Consider the following 21867-nt stretch of genomic DNA (forward strand, 5'->3'; position numbering starts at 1 on the left):
AATGTCAGAGGTAAGACAACAAAATCAGAGGTAAATTGTCAGAGGTAAAAAGGTCAGAGGGAATAATACCTGAATGATGGTAGAGGTATATATCTGAGGAATAGATGCCACATTTTATATATACTGCGAAATCAACAATTGAAGAGTTTGTTTGCAAAAACCGATAAGTCCATTTTTGAAGATTTTGAAGTACGGTCTCTGTCATAAAGTACAAAACAATACCTTTTAAATGATATATTGGTCACTACATATAAAGGTATATTTTTGAAGTTATGGTCAAAAGAAGCAAAAATTTTCTTATTATTCTGCTTATTTTTCTTGACCTTTAATTGCAAATATCTCCATTTGACAAATATGGATTTATCGGTTTTTCCAAACAAACGCTTCAATTGAAATGATAAAGGTTTATCTTATTTGAAAGAACGTACTTGTGTGATAGTTTGGAGTGCATGTGGCAGTAGACTGATTTGGAATTTATTATGACACGTGTATTGTTTTTATTTTTACCACTCGAACAATATTGATGTCTGCCATATTTTCACTGTGTCTTTTTGTCTTCCGTTAGGTTTATTTTTTTTTTAGTAATCTGTTTTTCCGTTGTTTCAACACTCCCAAAATAAGCATTACAATAATAAATGATTTAGAGGTCTATAGGTGTCAATGAACTTGCATTCCAGTAGGGCGGAATCCGGCCGTACAACAGCTCCCGAATGTAATTCGTCGGAGATCACTTTGACTTGACTAGATTCCCGCTTCTAATTTCTTTTGGCTATGCCCATGTATCAATCAATCTCTAATTTCAGCAACTTACGTACAGGTTTTGTAGGAACACAAAATGACAATTTCAGACGCTCTGAATGTGACATTATAATTCCACGATTGGCAGCCGAGACATTGTTAATTATAGATATCAATTGCTTCGTGTTACAAGGGCTTTACCTCTTGACTGCCTAAAATGGAGCGTGTGACAACGGACCACAATCAAAACTACATTCCTTCCCGACGTGTTTTCTCAGTTATATAATAGAATGGACAGGAAAAAAAAACAAAAAAACAAACAAAAACGCCTTTTGGCATGGCCTATCTGTTTCTGCGCGCTGGTCTCCGGAACAGTCAAGTGCTTTTTATTAAATTGGTATTAATTTGCATACACCTTGAACAAAATACATGAAGTGAACTTTATCCTGTGGGATGAGAGAATAACCAATAACAGCCCCCCCCCCCCCCCCAAGTGTTTGTTTGTTTGGTTTTTTTTTTTGTGTGTGTGTTTTTTTTTGGGGGGGGGGTGGGACTGCACCATATCTGCATGAAAAGAAAATCGAAAAGGAGATGAGTTTTTCAGCGGGCGGCAGGCATTTAAATCCCTGCGCACAATAGCATTCAATTCAACCAACAATACTAATCTGAATTAAAATATTGTGTTTGTGTCATGTCTTCAGTGACAGACAATCTGACGGAGCAAGACGAAAAACAGGAAAACAAGCCAGTGATAAAACGAGGAGCATTTTATAAACTCGTAAAATAGCAGTCTATATACAAGCCTCAGTTCACCTTCATTTTTTGTGTTTCTGTTTATTTCTTTGCTGTGCTAATACAAATCTGAAAAGTGTGAAGATGAGGTTAAACAAGATGTGAATGATAATGATGCTGTCCCCACGTAATTTGCATGTACTCCTAAGGTCGGGAGAACAGAGCTGGAGGGGACAAAAAATAATAATGTATGGACCAAAAAAAAAAACAACAACAACAACAACTCACTTCTACTGTCGACACGCTCTTGTCCTGCTTGCCGTTGGGCTTAACCGCGGCCCTGTCCCGAGACTTCGCACACGCCAGGGCTATTCTCTGTCCGCAGGCAATGAGGATTATGGCGGCTAGCAGCAGCGTGCCTACACAGACAGATACGATGATTGTCACCACCTTCCAGCTGTCTGTATAGAATCAAAGGGGAAAAGGAGGACATTGTAGCAGTCGTGATTAGACTACGCTACATCACTTCATCCACGTTTCCTTTTCTGTCAAGGTGTATAAAACGTATGAAAAAATGACCATAGATACCGGCCTTGTTTCTCTTTTGGGAGTATCCAAGTAGTCTAAAGAAAAAACAAGGAAAAGTAGAAATTACGCGGTGCGTAATATATGTCCCCGCCGGAAGTAGCATTTAGTAGCAAAATGTACAATATAGGTAAAAAGATGAAGGTCAAAGGTCAAAGAAGTCAAAGGTCAAAATTCTATGTAGAAGTTTTGAAGCCCTCACCTAGTGCCATCACATAAAGCAAACGGAATCGAAATCGGGTTAGAAATGGCGAAGGAGTAGCATTTTGTAGCCAATGTACAATATAGGTAAAAAAATCAAGGTCAAAGGTCAAAGAAGTCAAAGGTCAAAATTCTGTGTAGAAGTTTTGAAGCCCTCACCTAGTGCCATCACTTAAAGCAAACGGAATTGAAATCGGGTTACAAATGGCAAAGGAGTAGCATTTTGTAGCAAAATGTACAATATAGGTCAAAAATCAAGGTCAAAGATCAAAGAAGTCAAAGGTCAAAATTCTGTGTAAAAGTTTTGAAGCCCTCACCTAGTGCCATCACATAAAGCAAACGGAATCAAAATCGGGTTAGAAATGGCGAAGGAGTAGCATTTTGTAGCCAATGTACAATACAGGTCAAAAATCAAGGTCAAAGGTCAAAGAAGTCAAAGGTCAAAATTCTGTGTAGAAGTTTTGAAGCCCTCACCTAGTGCCATCACTTAAAGCAAACGGAATTGAAATCGGGTTACAAATGGCGGAGGAGTAGCATTTTGTAGCAAAATGTACAATATAGGTCAAAAATCAAGGTCAAAGGTCAAAGAAGTCAAAGGTCAAAATTCTGTGTAGAAGTTTTGAAGCCCTCACCTAGTGCCATCATATAAAGCGAACGGAATCAAAATCGGGTTAGAAATGGCGAAGGAGTAGCATTTTGAAGCAAAATGTACAATATAGGTCAAAGGTCAAAGGTCACAATTGAAATTCTGTATAGAAGTTTCAAAGCTCCCATGTAGTGCTATCATATAAAGCAAACAGAATCAAAATCGGGTTAGAAATGGCGAAGGACTAGCATTTTGAACATTTTGATCACACACGGACGCACACACGGACGGACACACGGACACACGGACGGACACACACACACGTACGGAGCCCGTTTCATAGTCCCCTGCTCGAACTCGTTCGGCGGGGACAATAATTTGAAAAGAAAAATATAGAATTTAGCACGTATTTAGATATCTATTTCGCAACATGAATGATGTTGAGGGTATTACAAATCAACGAAAGGTAAACATGCATTACGGCTGGCATTATAATCTTTATTCTTATACTTCCCGATAAGGTATAGTGGCTGTGCACTGAGAGAGATATCATACCATGTAATACCCTTAACTTGTATTGTTATGGAAGAAGAGGTAGGATTTGCGTACTCGAAGAAAGATAATAAAATGACATGCACTTTGCAATTTAAACTGATGATCACATGAATTTACCAGTGTAAATAAGATTCAGATTTCTGTTTACAAAAAGTCATTTCGTTGACGAACTTTACGTTGTCACTCCCGTCACGAAATTGTGAATTTCGTAACGAAAGAGATCATGCGACACTTCGCGCCCCATACTTCACTACCAACTTAAAGGTAGGGGGATACCTTTTACAGAACTCCCAAAATGCAGCAAAACATTAAATATGAACCTCAGGGGACTTGTTTAGGCCACTGCTTAGAAATTTGGAAGTCAGTTATCTACAATTTGAATAATGCACAAAACTCAACTACTCAGTAGTTCTGTGTGTCAGCCACACTTAAGCCTTTTTATTGCAGTCTTCTGTATCTTTTTATCTATAAAATTATAGACTATAAACACAAATCTAAAAGTATAAGAGCTGATGTAATAACATATAGAGTGTGTGGCAAGAATGTATATAGAAAAGTTTGTAAGTTATGATGAACTTTCTTCACAAAATATACATGATGGACACACATGCAGTGCATGGGTCTGCAAAGGTAGCCTAGTAATGTACTGGAATTTACGGTGAGCCCCGAAAAAATTCAATTCAAAATCTAACGGTCAATAAAAATGTACTAAATGTTACCTTCCACTTTCAATACTTTATGGGAGTTTCTAAATTGATAATCTCTTCAACATACCACTGTGTTTATACAACTCTTCATTTAAGGAATGCAAATGGGATTCCCTACCTTTAACCCCAAAGTTATAGGGCTCACACCCGTAAATACAATGAAATGTCCCAGACCCCTTCACAAATTCGTACCAAAGATACCAAAATAAATGAAGAAAAAAAAATTGATTAAAAATCAATGATGTGCTTTGGCAAAAAACTGAATGGCTGTAGATATTGAGTATGAATTCCTCTACAAACTGCATTTCGGTTGGAAGATGAAAGCTTTTCTGATGGAATTTGAGGGGACTATATTTCATTGGGTACGTGTACGGAAAATAGGTGATCTTTTAGTGACAAGAACTCGTAGTCTGGCTTTGCGGACCCCTGGACAGAATTTGGACTGAAGAATCCACCCTGAAAATTTGATGGATGAAAGGGTATATCTCACTTATCCAGGTTAGTGAAGCTGAAACACCTCATTTCTCCCAGCTATTTTACAGATTTTTTTGAAATTTGATTTTTAATACACGTCCCTATGGGGAAATATTTATGGGTGTGAGCCCTATAGAGGATGCATGCAGTGCACACAAGTCTATGGGAAGTATTCATCCCATACAAGCTCTGCTGGTTTATGTTGATCTATTGTGTCAGATCTCTTCCTCCCCCCCCCCCCCCCCCCTTCTCCTTCCTACCCCCCCCCCCCCCACCCCTCTCCTCTACCCACTCTGTTTGGCTACAATTTGTTTTCTTATTATGTTGTTGTGGTACTAGATCTTTGTACATAGCAATCATCAGTATCACACAACTTTGAATGACTGTGTTATTTTAATGTATTTCTTTGTTTTGGCTACCACTGAAACAGGTCAAAATTCTTAAAGTTAGTCTGTTTGACAAAACAAAGTCTTTTAAAGTACTTTGTAGGCAATAATGTGATGATGACACCCCCATAATCAAGGATTACTGCCTCCATCTATGTATTCATCTTATGAAGAACTGATCAGCACTACATTTTATAAAAAAAAAAAAAAAAACTCAAAGGGCATGGGTTTCAAAAGTGTCCCTTTGAAAAGCTTTCTAACCCTTGAATGTGTAATTTCCCATATGATGTAGGGGCAAATATCATCAAAACATATTTATGATGTTTAAAAGTCAAATGAGAAATATGACCTCCACTATAGGGATCACCGCGTGAACGTATAGCTACTAATCGAGGAAGCATCCATTTTATTGTTTTCTGTTTATACACGTAATTTCAGATACAAACCATCCATGCTGTCTGGCGGATGTGCGATGTGCTGACAAATCAGTTACAACTTTACAAGGATTATATGAATAATCATTGCATCACAAATGCTAATCTCAGTGAAATTGAAATTAAACGTGTCTGTATTAAAGCACAATTCAATTACCCCTTTTTTCTGGTCATGAGCAAATTTCAACTACGAGCTGGCTTATGTGTCATCTTCGTGCAATCTTGAATTCAAGTAGCGTTAGCCTGATTCTGTACTTTTTCATTACTATGATATAATTAATTATATGGTTTTCGAACTATCAACGACCAACATTTAGAAACATTTCTTGGAACACCTAGCACCTATTCAAGATACACAATAGAAATGAACAGAAACAGGTGCTCTGAGTGGGTCACGAATCAGTGAAGATTCAGTCATCGAGCCATCAAAGCATAATTGCTATGCTACCTTATGAGGAATAGCTGAATGGTGTACCATTTCGTTGGAGGTGATTTGAATATGAAAGCGTAAATCATATCGTTTCACTAAATCCATGCATGATTGATTCTAAAGTTAGGTTCGATTTTTGGTCACATTCTCACCCTCTGTTTAACACTTGAACTTTACACAGAATCCAGCGATGTGCATGTGAGTGTGTACTTTAATGATCCTTAACAGAGGACATGAATACCACCTTTTCAGAGGCCCTCTGCTGACATGGCTTCTTGTTTCTTGCTCCAAGGCACATGAATGCTTTATTGATAATGGAAGATGGATTGCCCTATAGGCACTGCTAGTTTGAATTCATCGTAAAGGGTAAAATGCACTTGCATACACTACATTTCAGGATGAATGAAGAGTAGCTGTGATTGCGGCATCCCTCATGAATAGTAAATAATAAGACATTCAATAACAAAGCATTCAAACCTTGTTTATTGTCTGGTGTTAACCACACACTCCGGTATACTAGTACACCAATTGACCCGTGTGCAAAGTTGAAGTTTTGTACAGAGGGTTGAAAATAGAGCAAAATCCGAACCATAACTTAAAATCCGAACCATAACTTAAAATCCTTCCATTTTCTAATTACCTCCAACAAAATTGTACATACCTACTCAGCTATAATTGCTCATATCAATGTCAGTGTTATCTTATGTAGACCCTATAGTTTTTGAATTATTCAGGATCAAAAGTGGGAAATGCTTTGGTAACATCTAGTAAATGAATGGGCGACAAATTTGAGGCGATAGGAAATGGCCAATAACTGATTTTAATGAGATATACAGGGCATTAATATCAGGAGATTCTTGTTTGGATACACAACAGCAGTAGAGGCATAGACCAAAGATTAACACTGTCTACAATGACGTGGTCTGTAGTACACGCTAAAATATCATAACAGCAAAAACAACTACAAAACCAAAACCTTATTAAAGGGACGATATCGTTTTGGTTGAGATGGGGGATTCAGATTGTAACTTTTTGAGAGAAAATTAGAAACTACTTCTGAAATATTATTAAAGAGTATACAATTCTAAAAGGAATTCAAAGTTTATGTGATGAGAATTGTTTTTAAACTTGCTGAGATATCCAAAAACAAAAAGTAAAACAAAGGATCTCTTCGGTTTTGTATATCTCAGCCATTTCAAAGCCATTTTTTTTAATCAAATAAACTTTTTGCTCATTCATTTAATATCATAAGTGGTTTCTTTTTGGTTTCTTCTCACACACACACACACACACACACACACACTCACACACACACAAAATGAAAACCTGAAGCTCTATCTCAATCAAAACTATATACCATCCCCTTAACCACTGATAAACTATGATAATACAGATAACATTCTCATATTGGACGATACTATTAAGAGACAAATACTTTTATCATTGGAAATATGTTATCTGAATTATTGCGCTGCCAGTGCCATCCTCATGCCATGGGATCACCATTTACCATCCACCTGATAATACGCACGGAATCCCTTTTCACAAATGTGGTGAACTGAATACCTCGCACCTCTTCTTTTCCACGCTCCTCTAGTCCTGGGGCGTATCATCGTACTTTGTCCTCATTTCATATCGCAAAAGTTAATAATTGTACCACTACAAAATAATTATGGGTAAGTGTGTGTGCTTTTAACAAACATGTCCCTTTCTTTATACCCGTCATACGGTGTGTACACCAGAGGAATGTGGACAGGCGGGGACAATCTACGCATTGTAAACAAACTTCCCGGATTGTAGATGAAATATATAAGGTCACCATATGGCACGACATTAAATTTCTTTCCCCGGCACTCTATTGTGTATTTGTTTATTACATAGAGTCCTAAGTAATCAGATTACCACCTCGGAGAGATAGGTAAGAGACAATTCCATATTCAAGTTCACTTCGACTGAGTGTCATCAAACATGCAGAGTGGTGATATCTAGATTGATGATGTTTGCATCATGTTGCTCTTTTCGGCTTTACATGCAAACATTGCATTCAGTTGCAATGAAAAATAAGAACTTGACGCAAGCATTATTAATTTGAAAAAAAAAAAAAAAAGCTGTGCAAGCTGCCATTAAAGAATCAGAAACATCACTGGCTATTGGACGGACGCTCGGTAGTGTGTTTGGGTGTGATGCCTGTCTAGCAGTCAGGAGGTCGCTGGTTCGAATCCCACCCAAGTAAATGTATGCCCATGACTTTTGTAATGGCTAGTGCTTAAAAAGATATCAATCAGTTGTTGGAATAAAAATGATGTTAATGATGTCTGCATAGAAAGAGCAATATCGGTCACAATTCTGAAATTAAATTATACATTTCTGCGTACCACTATGAAAAAGAAAGGAGATGAACACATCCGCATATTATTATGATTTGATATGACCATTCAATATAGGTTTTTGTTTTTGTTTTGTTTGGTATTTTTTTTTTCTTTTTACGATGTAGTGGCTTGGCAACTAAGACAATGTGGGAAAGACGATTATAGTTGTCAAATGAAATCAAGGTAACAAACATACAAACCAACAAATAAAGAAAAATAAAATCATGTACACTGTATTCACATTCATGACATTGGAGATTTATAAGTTCATTCCAGCATAGGCTGTATATTTTGATCATTAGCACTGTCCTATGAAATCATAATTATAGAACTTGAAAATCAATCATCATTATACCAGGAAATAGAAGTCTGAACTGTGACAGTTTTTTATATATATATATATATATATATATATATATATATATATATATATATATATATATATATATATATATAACATATAATATATATATATATATACATATACATACATGTATATATACATATACATGTAGCGTTCCATTCATCCCAAGTTTTCTTCTTTCTTTTACTCTGTGTAGTAGGGAACTTAGACTGTTTTATGAATCTATAAATTCATTCAGTATTTTTTAAATCTTTGTTTCCCTTTGAGCTTTTTATGATGTCGACCTTGAACGACCTACTTTATTCAGTGTGAAACGATATGCTGCAATTTCAGGAGTCGCGACCCATGAAAAAGTTTATCTTTATTTATTCAATTTCACCATACATGTACTTCACATAAAGAACATTATTATACTCAAGTAGAAAAGCGGGTTCCACGAATGAACCTGGTCACTGTTTTCAGATTTCTTTTCACAGACATGATAGAAGGCAATCGCCCTTTGCTAAATCTAGGCTGAAATATTATCACATATTATTTGTATATTTCATACCCGTCAGTCAAATGGTGTATAGGAGGAAAATCCATATGATAAAATGCGCTACAGTTTTCTATAACAGAACATATAGTTCAATTTGATGGCAAATGACGAAATGATCATGTCTACCTCGACTATTTTCAGTCATTGTGCATCTATTCAAAACTTCGAGCCTAGTTATCAGTTTTCGTCCGGTGTGAGAAAACATCAGGGGGGGGGGGAGGGGGGAATAGAATGGCAAGAAGTCAAATTCCAGTTTTATGGAATGTAAGACACTGATGACGTCATTGATCATCTCGACGATGATTATGACTACCCGTCTATGACAGATCGTTCCTGACTTATTTACCACATAATACTGCTCGTAGGCACAATCGACATCATAAGGCATAAGGTTCTAGGACTGCTCTTAACACGATGATTCTATAGTGATTATTCGAAGAATGAATGCATTCTAAGTGTCAGAAAGCAACTGGAAAGAAATTACGAACAAACATCGTATCTAGTGAAGTAGTGTCAAATACGAGAAGCTGAGACTAATATCACTGCGGTAAGAGGATACATTCTTAGAGACACGAGACGGTGAAAGCAACACCACCAATGTTTTTAATATTAGGACACATGTTTGTATTAATATTCGACCATGGTTGGGCTACCTAATGTATCTATGTGGTTTAAATCGGTGTAGAGAGAGGGTAATTTGTGCTTATCTAATCTTGTACACACACACACAAAAAGGCATCATGCTCTCACCCCGACTAATGCACTTGCAGTCATAATGGTTATATATATATATATATATATATATATATATATATATATATATAATGTATGTATGTAAGTATAGTTTATATAAACGCATATATGACGAGTTTAAAGCCATTTTCAATAGTTTCATAGTGAGGATGTCATACGAAATGAAGTCTTCTCAAATATACTATACATTAGTTACGTAAGTAATGTTTCAAAGATATTATCAAGATTGCCACATAGTAATTATATCTTAATTATTTTCTTTGTTTCCAGCGTATTGAAGCAAAGATATCTGAAATTGATGCCAATGGATATATCTGTTTTTGCATTTAAGCTCGTCACATGTGCATACAATGTACACTGTACGTGCAAATGTCATTGCCAGTAGAAAGCTGTTGCACCCAGTTGCCCATACCAAAAAAAAAAAAAAATGTGCTTCATGATTTATGATTGAAATTACCCAATACATTACTGATTAAATTGATTACGGGATGCCCTTTGCTCACGCAACAATTCATAACTATAAGGGATGTGATTGTTTAAAGGATGAACAAAGATATCATATGCCTGCAGAACTGTGAATTTGTTCTCTAAAATGTAGACTATATGCATTAAAAGATTAGTGATAGAATATAACAATAACATGATTTCACTTCAAAAAATTAATCAAAAAATCGCCGGAACTACTGCTGTAATTATCGATAATGGACAAATTGGGCCAACCAGTATCCACCCAATACCGCGTTAGAAAGTAAAATACATGCAACTCCCTAGGAAATGCTGTTCTAGAGCACGATCTATCATCATGCAACGTCCTACCTATACCCCTTTAGAAATAATCGTCGTTTTCATACCACCGAAATTATCTTACACGTTATTGATCTCAAAACACTCCAAAACAACTTATTATCCTGGCAAATCACTTCAATTAGAAAAGTTTCTTCGTAGGCCCTTTTGATATTTCTTTTCTAAAGCAAATGGTGGAAAATGACTTTGAAACTCTTTTGAGATCTGTTTTGGTTTTAATCATGGCGTACCTCCACCACACACACACACACGCACACACTTGCACATAGGTCTATACGTATATAAGTGTGTGCGTGAGTGTTTGCATGCAGTGATACATCTGCATGTGTTTGTGTGTGTTGTGTGTGTTGACACAGGTGCTATAACGCGGCCGAGATATGCATCGGTGATAATCGTTTGATAGCAGCAAATAGTTCCTACTTTTGATTTACACTTTCTGTGTCAGGATTACTGTGGACAGTCTTTCGGTGTGTAGAAAGCTATAGGATTAAGCATTTGCTGTCCCAATCGGCACTCAAAGCACGCAAAGGGTTAACACCCGAGGGACTTACAGGTTGAGCAGTCTCTGCCGGGGTACTGCGCTTCAGACCGGTCGATGTAGCCGTCCCAGCACTGGCAGGTGAAACCGTTCTCGGCCCGGTCCATGCAATTTGCCCTCGGGGAGCAGTTGTCAAGTTCAAGGGCGCACTCATCGGTAGCTGAATGGACAGGTTATTAAACACTTTGACTTTCAAAATCTATAATAACCACAATCAGTTTAGTAAGGGCTGTTGTTTAAAGGTTCGTGTTAACTTAAGGGTAGTAGCATAAAAAAGTGATAATAATTATCGTTATGGCAGTAGTAAAAATGAACAACAATAAATAAAACGAAAAATGTGACAAAGCTGAATGAAAGGAGAAATATTAATAACAACAAAGTACAAATTGTAGTTATAAGAGTAGAAGGGAGTTGATCGTTTTTGTTTTCTATGTGGTTAACATTCCATCATATCTGTCAGAAGGAAAGGAAGCAATACAATTTCAACGTATGAAAAACGTAGTCAGCTAACCTCAAATAAACAGAACTTGGGGAAAAACAGGTGAAGACGGGTGTGCCACCCTTTTTTTTCAACATCGGTATATCAATCATATCTAAATTAAACACATGACAAGTTCTGTTTTCGGTATCAGGTACAGACAATTTTCATATATACTGGGAGCAGTGTATACCAAACGATAAAAAAAACAACAACATCCTAATATTGCTGCAATTGGAAACAGAAGAGACAAAAAACCTATATATCATGACCGTGACTGTGTATATAGGGGCGTACATTTTTTTTTTTTTTTCTCGAACAGACACTCCATAGCCAAGGGACCTCCTTATGAGATGCCCCTTGAAAACCCCATGGTAAAGATTAATGTTTGTTGAAAAATTTTATAATCTATGTATCTATTTGATTGTGTGAAGGTTTCAGAACATCCGGTTTCTATTATTCAAACTTCGATTGCTTAGCAGTGTTTGATCTTGTTTCTGATGTTCCTTTGCATCTTTAGGAGTTTTAGTAGCAAATACAAACTTGATACTCTCTGTAACATACAAGTGATATGAAAGTCCACTGAAATATACTGATCGAAATCAACTCACGATTCACTTCCGTCAAGCTTGGATCGATGGTAAAGTTGGCCTCGGTAAATCCGAAGAAACCGTTCTCCACCAGATCGAGTGCAGCATCAATTCCGTCCCGGTCCAGCCCGGTAGTGTTGGCGAATCCCACCCTTACCGTGGCGATGATGGAGCCGTCGACGAAGCTGATAACCGAGCAGGATTTGAAGCCCAGAAAGACGGTATCCAGCGCTCGGGAAAGCTACACAAACAATTTCGTACAGAATGTTTGAAATAATCATTGGTTGCCCTACCTTATATTCTAGATCTCTTAGGCCTGTTTACACCGAGCACGGTAAAGGCAAAGGTCCGGTTGTTTGTTTGCCATGGTGCGCAAATAGGAACCATGCCTGGTTGTGTTACCATATCACTTCCCAGCTAATAATTTTGTTACAAAATTAATCTTCAACTGGTGATTTTGTTGCTCTTGAATTTGACGTAAGAATAACATTTTGGGTGATTTGTACCGAATTATTGATTTTGCTTTTAACAGAACCAGACAAGATTCCTTTTGGCGCACCGTAGCAAAAAACTAAAACAAAAACAAAAACAAAAACAAAAACAAAACCCGGATCGTTGCCGTTACCGTGTTCGGTGTAAACGCGCCCTTAGACTCCAATTATCACATTATACTGACTTAATTAATAACTTCTTTTTTTTTACTGAAAAATAATAATGAATAAACATAGATGCTTAGACCAATTCCAAGAGACTGATGATACTTTGCTGATACAACAACATCCTTTAACAACCAAAATGGTGTCATGAACTCTTCAGTAGAATAACAAGTAGGGCCTAGTACATGACAAAATACTCGACCCGAATTTAGATAAAAGCGTCATTCAATATTCCTTGTCTGTCGGGCATGGTGACCAGAATGAATTGTATGATACGACCAACACAAGTCGGATTCATTAGATTGTGATCAGATACATTTCGGCAGGTGACCGGAAGTAACAAACTTTGCGTCAGACGAGTGACCAATGAGAAAAATCTTTGCAACTGATTGACAATTTGCCCTACATCGACGTAATTAAAAAAGAATAGAATAGACGTGAAGAGAAAAATCTTTGTGGAATGGTGGTATAAAACGAGGGATAAAGCTCTACATAATCCGTTAAGGGGATTCCCGAATAATAACCGAATCAGGTCAGCCTTCCCATTTGCCGCATGGTATTCCAACGCTACTCTTCAAGTCTTGGGACTGCTTTGTAGCAGTCGCCTCCATTTCCAGCCATCTTCTTTTTTTTTTCTTTTTTTTTTGTAGTTGTCTTGAAATTACAAAATTGTATTACTGTTCATTGTTTGTTTTTCATTACATTGCTGTATCATTAGTGAAGGCCGTTACCAGCTTTTTTCCAAGGGGGTGCGTTTATATTTCTTAAAAAAAAAGGGGGGCCTTCAGCGCAACTTTCTGATTCCACTTCCGGGTTTCTTCAACTAACAAGCAAAGAAAAAAAAAGCTTTTTTTTGGGGGGGGGGGATGTGAAATAAATTGTGTGTGCATACAACGCACCCCCCCCCCCCCCCCCGTGACGCCCATGTTAGTATAATTATGTGTATTCAAATATTCTAATCATATGCGTTGGAAATGAAATAAAAAGAAACGAAAGTCCCTGAATACTCACTCCGGTGCAAACGGTCAACTGCAGTGATATGAATGCTGCACTGGCGACGTTACTGAGCTCGCTTGTGAAGACGGCACTGCCACCATTCAACTCCGTGATTGCCAGCACAATGCTGTAAAACGTAATGGCTGCGGAAAAAAGGGCAACAACTATTTCAACAAATCAGCATTGATTGAATTGCTACTTTGCTCTAAAAAATTGTACACTTTGTGCCAACAACGTACAGTGTAGTACAGTATTCACGATATTCATAGGTGTTCGACTACTTTGGTGACCTATTGAAGTAAAGAGTTATCTTGCTTGACCATTTTCTTTTTCCAATTCTGCTTCTTATTGTTTACTCATGTGATTTTCTGGGCAAGGAAACACATTCGTTGATGAAAATGACGAGAAGAAAATACGCTATTAATCTATCTAAATTATATTCTGTTACATTTCTCTTCCATAAATAATTCAGTGTGGAATATGAAAATGTGTCGGGTCTCCGACATAAAAGAGAAAAGGTGGATGGAAATATATTTAAAAAAAAAATGTGACATGAGAGTTTACATGGGGAGAACGGTTAGGATAACAACACGGATCAATTGAGACACAGATAGAAATAATGGCAGAGACAAAGACATAAGAGGAAGGTAATAATTGACACACATGCGTAAGGCAAGGACGTATTATACACCGATGCAAAGTTGGACCCAAGTTGCTCCAGGAATAGGCACGTGTGTGTTTCGCAATGACCATGCGACGAACTTACGGCGTACCATAACCATGCAACGCACTTACGACGAAATTGCGAGCGCTAATTAAAAAGTGCAGCTGTCACTTACGTTCACACACGGACTCTTCGTACGGGATTTCGAAACCCTCTTTACAGACGCATTCTCCATTGACGCAGTCTTGTCGTTCCTCATCACATTGCCCGTTGCAGAGATTCTCTGTTGAAGTCATTAATCAAGTGAAATGGAAGTCATGACCACGTGATAACTTTCATATCATCGTCGGACCGTCTGGGGTTACCACAGAGTCCGCGAGCATTAAATTTCTTGTTGTTAACATTGATTTTTTTTTTGTTGCGTACTTGCTTTAAGATGAACATCAGTCTTTTATCATAATCTCCAAGAAGATTCTGCTTGAACAGTAATGATCTTCATATTCGAAGCACCGATCACGTACATGTTTTGAATAAAGCGTTATGTACAATATCGTTTAGTGGCATACGTGGTAAGTACTAAGCATAATTACGCTTAACAAGTTGAATATTTTCGTTGTCTGAATAGGACGAGTAGATGAATGCGTTCACCTTCTTTGTCATTGCCAGTAACTCTTCAAAAGAGGGCGCTAATACTATCTAGAGACTGGAGTACCTCAACACTAGCAACTTGAAATAGATTGAGCTTGGGGACCAATAGTCACCATAAAGGTCAGTCATTCTTATTCGCCGTTATCACCTCTGAATCAGTCAATAAGCAACAGGGAGGTTGCAATATAGCCTCCACTGAAGTAATTCCACTCATTCAACTTAGTAGCAGGTTATTCCAATGCAGGTACTTTCAGAAGGAAATGAAGTTTAGAATATAATCAAACAAATAAACAAAATATTTGACAGGATGAAGCAATAAAAAAAATGGCAGACGATGTTCGTTTCATAACTCATAAAAAGAGAAATGCAAATGATATTCTGATAACTTTTGGTCATCTGAGGCAATTTACTCAGGTTTCACAAGATTGATCATTAGCGACTGGTGTTTCAATTTCAGTTTCAGTTTAATTTTATTCTGGTTTATTCCATAAAAAAATCAATTTTATAATTCATTCAATATGCGCAGGTGCAGTGCATTTAGAACAAAACTATTAAGAATAATGAATTCAAAGTATAATAGTCACAAAATCTGTAAATTATTAAGTATTTCTTTTTTGGGGGGGGGGGGCGTTCGTTTTTCCTAAATTCGTGAGGATGGAACATCCTACGGAAAGTACTAGGTGTTTCAAAAAACATTTCCCACTTTTGATCATTAATAGCTCAAAAACTATTCATCCGATAAAACTGTCATTTATATAAATAATATCTGAATAGTGTACAATCTGGTTGAAGGTAATTTGATTGTTAAAGCATAAATCAGTTTCATTAAATCTAAGATTGATTTTGAAGTAAGGTTTCAGATTTTGGTCAATTTTTAACCCTCTGTACAAAAATTGAGCCTTGCACAGGAACCAATGATGTGTATGTGAGTGTGTGCTGACAATGGCCCTTAACAATGGACATGCCTGAACCACCTGTTGACTAGGCGTCAGTCTCGTGCTCCCAGGCACATGAGTGCTTAATCAATAATTCATGTGGATTGCCCTGGGCATTGCTAGTCTGGATCCATGCACGGTAAAGGGTAAACTGCATGCACATGGAAAAAGGAAGCACACGTTTCCATGTGCTTGCAAACACCACATTCCATTCCAGCTGGCAATCATTTTCAATTTTTGCTTCACATATCACTACACTTGGGATATAAATAAGCATAAATGATCTAAAGTTCCTCATTTTAATACAACTGTCTACTAATTAAATAGTCTGACAAATTTTTCGCTTTTTGATAAAAAGAGATAATTTTTGGTTAAGAGTTCAGCAGCATTTATCATTGGGGCGATATGTTTCACAGTGGATTTATTTAAGGCTCCATTTACACAAGTGTATACTCTAATTGATTTTCTTTGCTTCCTGTCACCATGTTTACGATAGAACAGAAGGTATTCATTGTAATTTCGTTTTTCAGAAGTAGGGAGAGCACTGTCGAGACGCAACGACAGTATCGGCAGGCGTCTGACTTTACACTGCTGAATAAAGAATAGTTGGGAGAGTGGAATTTCTCATAAACAGTCAGTCCGCAGCACGTATGCTAATGAGCCGATCCGGCAAGATTTATTCAGCACTCTCGTTGACGATCTTTGCGTTCGAAAGGTGTCTCGTCGTGCGAGATTTTGCGAGACTTTGATAGGGCTATGGTTTTCACAGTGTAGCGACTTGTACATACATTTGTCATGGCTACAAGTCACGGTAAATTGTTCTCCAGACTTTGATCTTTATTTTGATACTAAATGTGCGTATAACATCGGATCTTATCATGACTATATTATCAGTTGAATTTGCGTAAATTTTACCTGCTTTTCACGGAAGATTTTGTCATCTAAAGTTTTTTTTTGGTTCCTGACCGGATTAAGAAACTGTTGTTTCTGATTTTGGCTTTTTCGTAGAGAGTAAACTTAGATGCTCATCATATATTGGAGTCAAGGAGACGCAAGCATGATTTATACTAGTTTTTCCGTTTTGAAATGTCTGTAAAATTCACTCCTAAGCCGGAAGTATGCTCCACGCAAAGTGTAATGTGGCGCGAAAGCGCTCTCTCATTGGACAGTGCTTTTTCGCATTGAGTCGTGCTGAATAAGTGCTTTTTCGCATTGAGTCGTGCTGAATAAGAATCCATACTGGATTCTGAAAGGGCGGGTACTTTGACTCATGACAATGAACAAAGATCAAGAGGGTGTGTGCGGGATGCGGGAGGAGGTTCAAGGGGAAGAGAGGTGTGGCAGTTCACAGAGCAAGAACGAGCTGTGGAAGAGTGGCAGTAGGGCATGACTGCACCAGCAATGAGCTGGGTGAGACAGTGGGAGGTCCCAGTCAGGTTTCAGACCACAGAGCCGGAGACCCTCAGCATGCTCTACATGCTGTGTTTGAGCGGAAGGAGCCGATTGCATGGCCACCGGCGAGAAGTGATAAGTGGGAGCTTTTTGACATCAAGCTTGCGGGAGTTTTGAAAGTGGAATTGGCTGGGAGTGTTGAAAAGAAGATGCGTATGTTTGAGGGGTTGTGTTATGGGGCTTGTGCAGAAGAGTTTGGGATAAAGCCTGTGGGTAGTGGAGGTGGGGGGAATGTGGAGGGGGATTTTGGAAAGTCAGGGTCGAGGAGACAGCGGTTGATGGCCCAATTGAGGGCGGAGAAGAAGAGCTTGCGGCGTAGGTGGAGGCAGGCAGACGGAGAAAGGGCTAGTCTGAAGGGTTTGTATGAGGACCTGAAGAAGAGGTATGCGGATGTTAGGAGAGCCGAATATCAGTGTAGGAAGCGGAGGAGGAGGAGGGAGAGGAGGGAGTTCTATAAGAATCCGCACAGGTTCACAAAGAGGTTGTTTGAGGAAGGGGTTTCAGGAAGTTTGGAGGTGTCGAAGGAAGAGCTCGAGAGGCATCTGAAGGCCACATACTGTGATGGGAGGAGAGAGGAGCCTTTTACTGGGGTGGCAGGGCTATTGAGGCCACAGGAGCCAGAGGTCAGTTTTGACTTGAGTGAGTTGAAGTTGTGGGAGGTTGAAGCCGTGGTTAAAAAGGCCCGAGCTGGCAGTGCAGCTGGGCAGAATGGCTTGTCCTACAAGCTGTTCAAGTACTGTCCTCGTGTCCGAAGGGTGCTGTGGCGGATCCTAAGGGTGCTATGGCGGGAGCGGATTGTTCCAGTCAGCTGGTGTGTGGCAGAAGGGGTATATATCCCAAAGGAGAGGGATGCCAAAGGCATTGGCCAGTTTAGACCGATTTCGCTTCTCAACTTGGATGGTAAGATCCTCTTTAGTGTCTTAGCAAGGCGGTTGTCAGGATTTGTCATGAAGAACAAGTTTGTGGACACCTCTATACAGAAGGCAGGGATACCAGGTTTCCCTGGGTGCACGGAGGATGTCCAGATGATTTGGGAGTCAATCCAGAGGTGCAAACGTGAGAAGGAGGATGTGGATGTCATCTGGTTGGATCTTGCAAATGCATATGGTTCAGTTCCTCACAGGTATCTCAGCTTTGCTCTTGAGTTTTTCTGGGTCCCTAGGGTGATCCGGGAGATGGTGCAGAGCTACTACAGCCAGTTCAGGATGAGATTCATGACCCAGACTTACACAACAGAATGGCAAGCGCTAGAAATTGGCATCCCCATGGGGTGTCCAGTCTCGCCGCTGCTGTTTGTCCTTGGGATGGAAGTATTAACCCGGTGTGTGGCCCCGAGAATTGAAGTGTTGATGCTGGCTGCAGATGTGGTTGTGCCGTCGATTAGGGCTTTCATGGATGATCTCACAATCGTGTCTGGCAACGAGACCCAGGTCAAAGATGGCCTCCATAGGTTAGAGGAGTTGGTGGCCTGGACACGGATGAAGTTCAAGGCCAAGAAGAGCCGCTCAGTGTCAGTGCGGAAGGGGAAGGTGGTCGCAAGGAGATTTCAGATTGGGGGAGAAGATATCCCTCAGGTCACTGAGCAGGGAGTAAAGAGCCTTGGGCGGTGGTATGAGGGCAAGTTGAATGACAGGCACCGAGGAGTTCAGATCTATGAGAAAGTGGTGGAGTGGTTGAAGAGGGTGGACAGGACACTCATCCCTGGGAATACGAAGGTGTGGTGCTGCCAGTTTGGCTTGCTGCCACGGATCATGTGGCAACTGCAGGTGTACGAGGTGGCAGTGTCCAGGGTTGAGAGGATGCAGCAGAAGATGAACTCGTACTACCGGAAGTGGTTAGGCGTTCCAAGAATGCTTACAGATCTGGCATTCTTTTGCAGATCAGGCAGGTTGCAATTGCCTATGACGTCAGTGGTGGAGGAGTTTAAAGCTGGCAAGGTTAGGCTAGTGATGATGATGAGGGAGTCAAAGGACCAGGTAATAGCAGGAGTTAGGCCACCGATCCGCACAGGGAGGAAGTGGAGGGCGGAGGAGGCTGCGGACGAGGCAGTGGCAATGGCAAAGTGGAAGGAGATGCAGGGTGCGGTTCAGGTGGGTCGGAAAGGGGTCGGGTTTCATCGGGGTGTCAGATGGTACAGCAAGCAAGGCAGGAAGGGTAGGAGGGAGTTGGTGGTGGAGGCGGTTAAGGAGAAGGAGGAGGAGTACCGCTTTGCCAAGGCTGTACAGCAGGGAGTGCAGGGAGCATGGACCCGATGGGAAGGGGTGGAGCAGAGGAAGGTGTCATGGAATGACCTTTGGTCAATGTCCTCTGGAGCTGTGCGCTTCATGATCAGTTCAACCTTTGATGTTTTGCCGTCTCCAGTAAATCTCCAGAGATGGGGCATTGTGGAGGATGGTGGATGCAGGGTTTGCAACAAGGCGAAGGGCTCACTAGAGCACACTTTGTCAGCATGTGGAGGTCTATTACAGGCCTATACATGGAGGCATAACCAGGTGTTGAAGGAGATGGCGGAGGTGGCGAGGGTGGCAGTGGAGGCTAGGAAGAAGAATGGGCCTCCTAGGGTGAGGGGAATCAGGTTTGTGAAGGAGGGTGTGAGATGCAGTGTGAGAAGGAAGGGTCAGAGGGATGATGGTGGGGGAATCTTAGCAGCGGGGGATGATTGGGAGGTGCGGGTGGATGCGGGAAACCGTACAGTGCCAGAGGAGGTGGTAGTAACTGCCCTTCGGCCGGACATGGTGCTGGTGGCTAGGTCTGTGCACAGGTTAGCAATGGTGGAGCTGACTGTGCCATGGGAGACAAGGATGGATGAGGCAAGGGAAAGAAAGCTGGATAGGTATGCTGAGTTGAGGGAGGAGTGTGAGAAAGGGGGTGGAGAGCGGAGGGGCATACTGTGGAGGTGGGGTGCAAGGGATATGCTGGTCGATCGGTAAGGAGGTGGGTCAGAGGGATGGGAATAGGTGGTAGGGACGGGGAAAGGTGGATCAGGAGAATTTGTGGGGCAGCGGAGACAGGATCTGCATGGATAGTAGGGAAGGCTTGGAGGGATGGTGGGAATAGGGGGGTGTAGAGAGAGTGTTTCGGGAGTGAGGAGAGGTGATTGATGCCAAGCTTTTTCTTTTCTGTCTTGTTTTGTGATGTTGTGTTTTGTTTTGTTTTGTTTTTTCTTTGAAATGCCATGGGGGTGCTGTCAAGGGGATCCCAAAGCAGCACTGGCCAGCCAGGGGGAGGTGTACAGCACTTAAATGGCCGAAACACTGGTGATCCCTGGTGTGCTGCTGACGACCCATGGCATTTGCGGAGTTAACATCTTTCCGTTTATTATCTTGCTTGCATTCAGCGCTTGAACTACACGCGTGCCAAGAAACCGCAAGTGGCATGAAACCGTTATGTAGCAGCGTAATGACGTAATGCAAGCGCTGAATGTAAGCGCTGCCCAATGAGAGAGCTTACTCTTGAGATTACACGGTTTCAAGCTGATCAGCACTGACAACGATGTATATTTTACTGGTTCCTGACCGGATTAAGCAACAAATTTTCAAGATATTTACATGGATACAGAGATTACGAGATGGACTACCAAATAAAGCATTTTCATTGAGACGCATGGTGAATTGGGTATTTTTTGACGTCTTGAACGTGTACTGCACGAATTACTTTTTTCATCATTTTTCAAGCTCAAATTACGCGATGATATTTTTCATTTACAATAATTTGAGTAACATGTGACGATAGTTTACATATTTTCCTTGAATTTGATACCAAATTTGTGAACATAAGGTGTATTTTTGTTGCCGAAAGCCCAAGGACAAAACCCCCTTACGCAGCTCATTACGTATGCAAGCCTAGAGCGGGCTTGCATACGAGTTGAAAAAATACGAGCGAATTATCGGGTGCTGCGGACTGACTGTGAATAAATAATGAAGCATTCAAACCCTAACCATTGTTTAGGACCATTGTCAGGGTGTTAACCACACACTCCCATACACACCCATTGACCCCTGTGCAAAGTGACATTTTGTACAGAGGGTTGAAAATAGAGCAAAATCTGGAACCTAACTGTAAAATTAATCATGGATTTCATGAAACTGATTTATGTTTTCATTTTCAAACTACCTTCAACCAAATCGTACGCTATTCAGCTATTACTCATATCAATGACAGTGTTATCTGATATATAGTTTATGAATTATTAAGAATCAAAAGTTGGAAATGTTTTTTGAAACACCTAGTATCATAATTGTCTTTTTATGAGCC

General features: G+C 39.9%; 1 protein-coding gene across 1 annotated transcript in view; it reads right to left on the bottom strand.

Moving 5' to 3' along the window:
* LOC140238821 (uncharacterized) overlaps nt 1-21867 on the bottom strand; it is a 35446-nt gene that overhangs the window by 12566 nt on the left and 1013 nt on the right. Inside the window, exons 2-6 of the mRNA XM_072318719.1 lie at nt 14754-14861; nt 13930-14057; nt 12284-12503; nt 11208-11354; nt 1759-1931 (exon numbers count right to left, since the gene is read on the bottom strand). Coding sequence (XP_072174820.1) covers nt 1759-1931; nt 11208-11354; nt 12284-12503; nt 13930-14057; nt 14754-14861 — 776 coding nt within the window. The remainder of the gene's footprint in view (nt 1-1758; nt 1932-11207; nt 11355-12283; nt 12504-13929; nt 14058-14753; nt 14862-21867) is intronic.

The sequence above is a fragment of the Diadema setosum genome, chromosome 15, assembly GCF_964275005.1.
Source record: "Diadema setosum chromosome 15, eeDiaSeto1, whole genome shotgun sequence".
Lineage (NCBI taxonomy): Eukaryota > Metazoa > Echinodermata > Echinoidea > Diadematoida > Diadematidae > Diadema > Diadema setosum.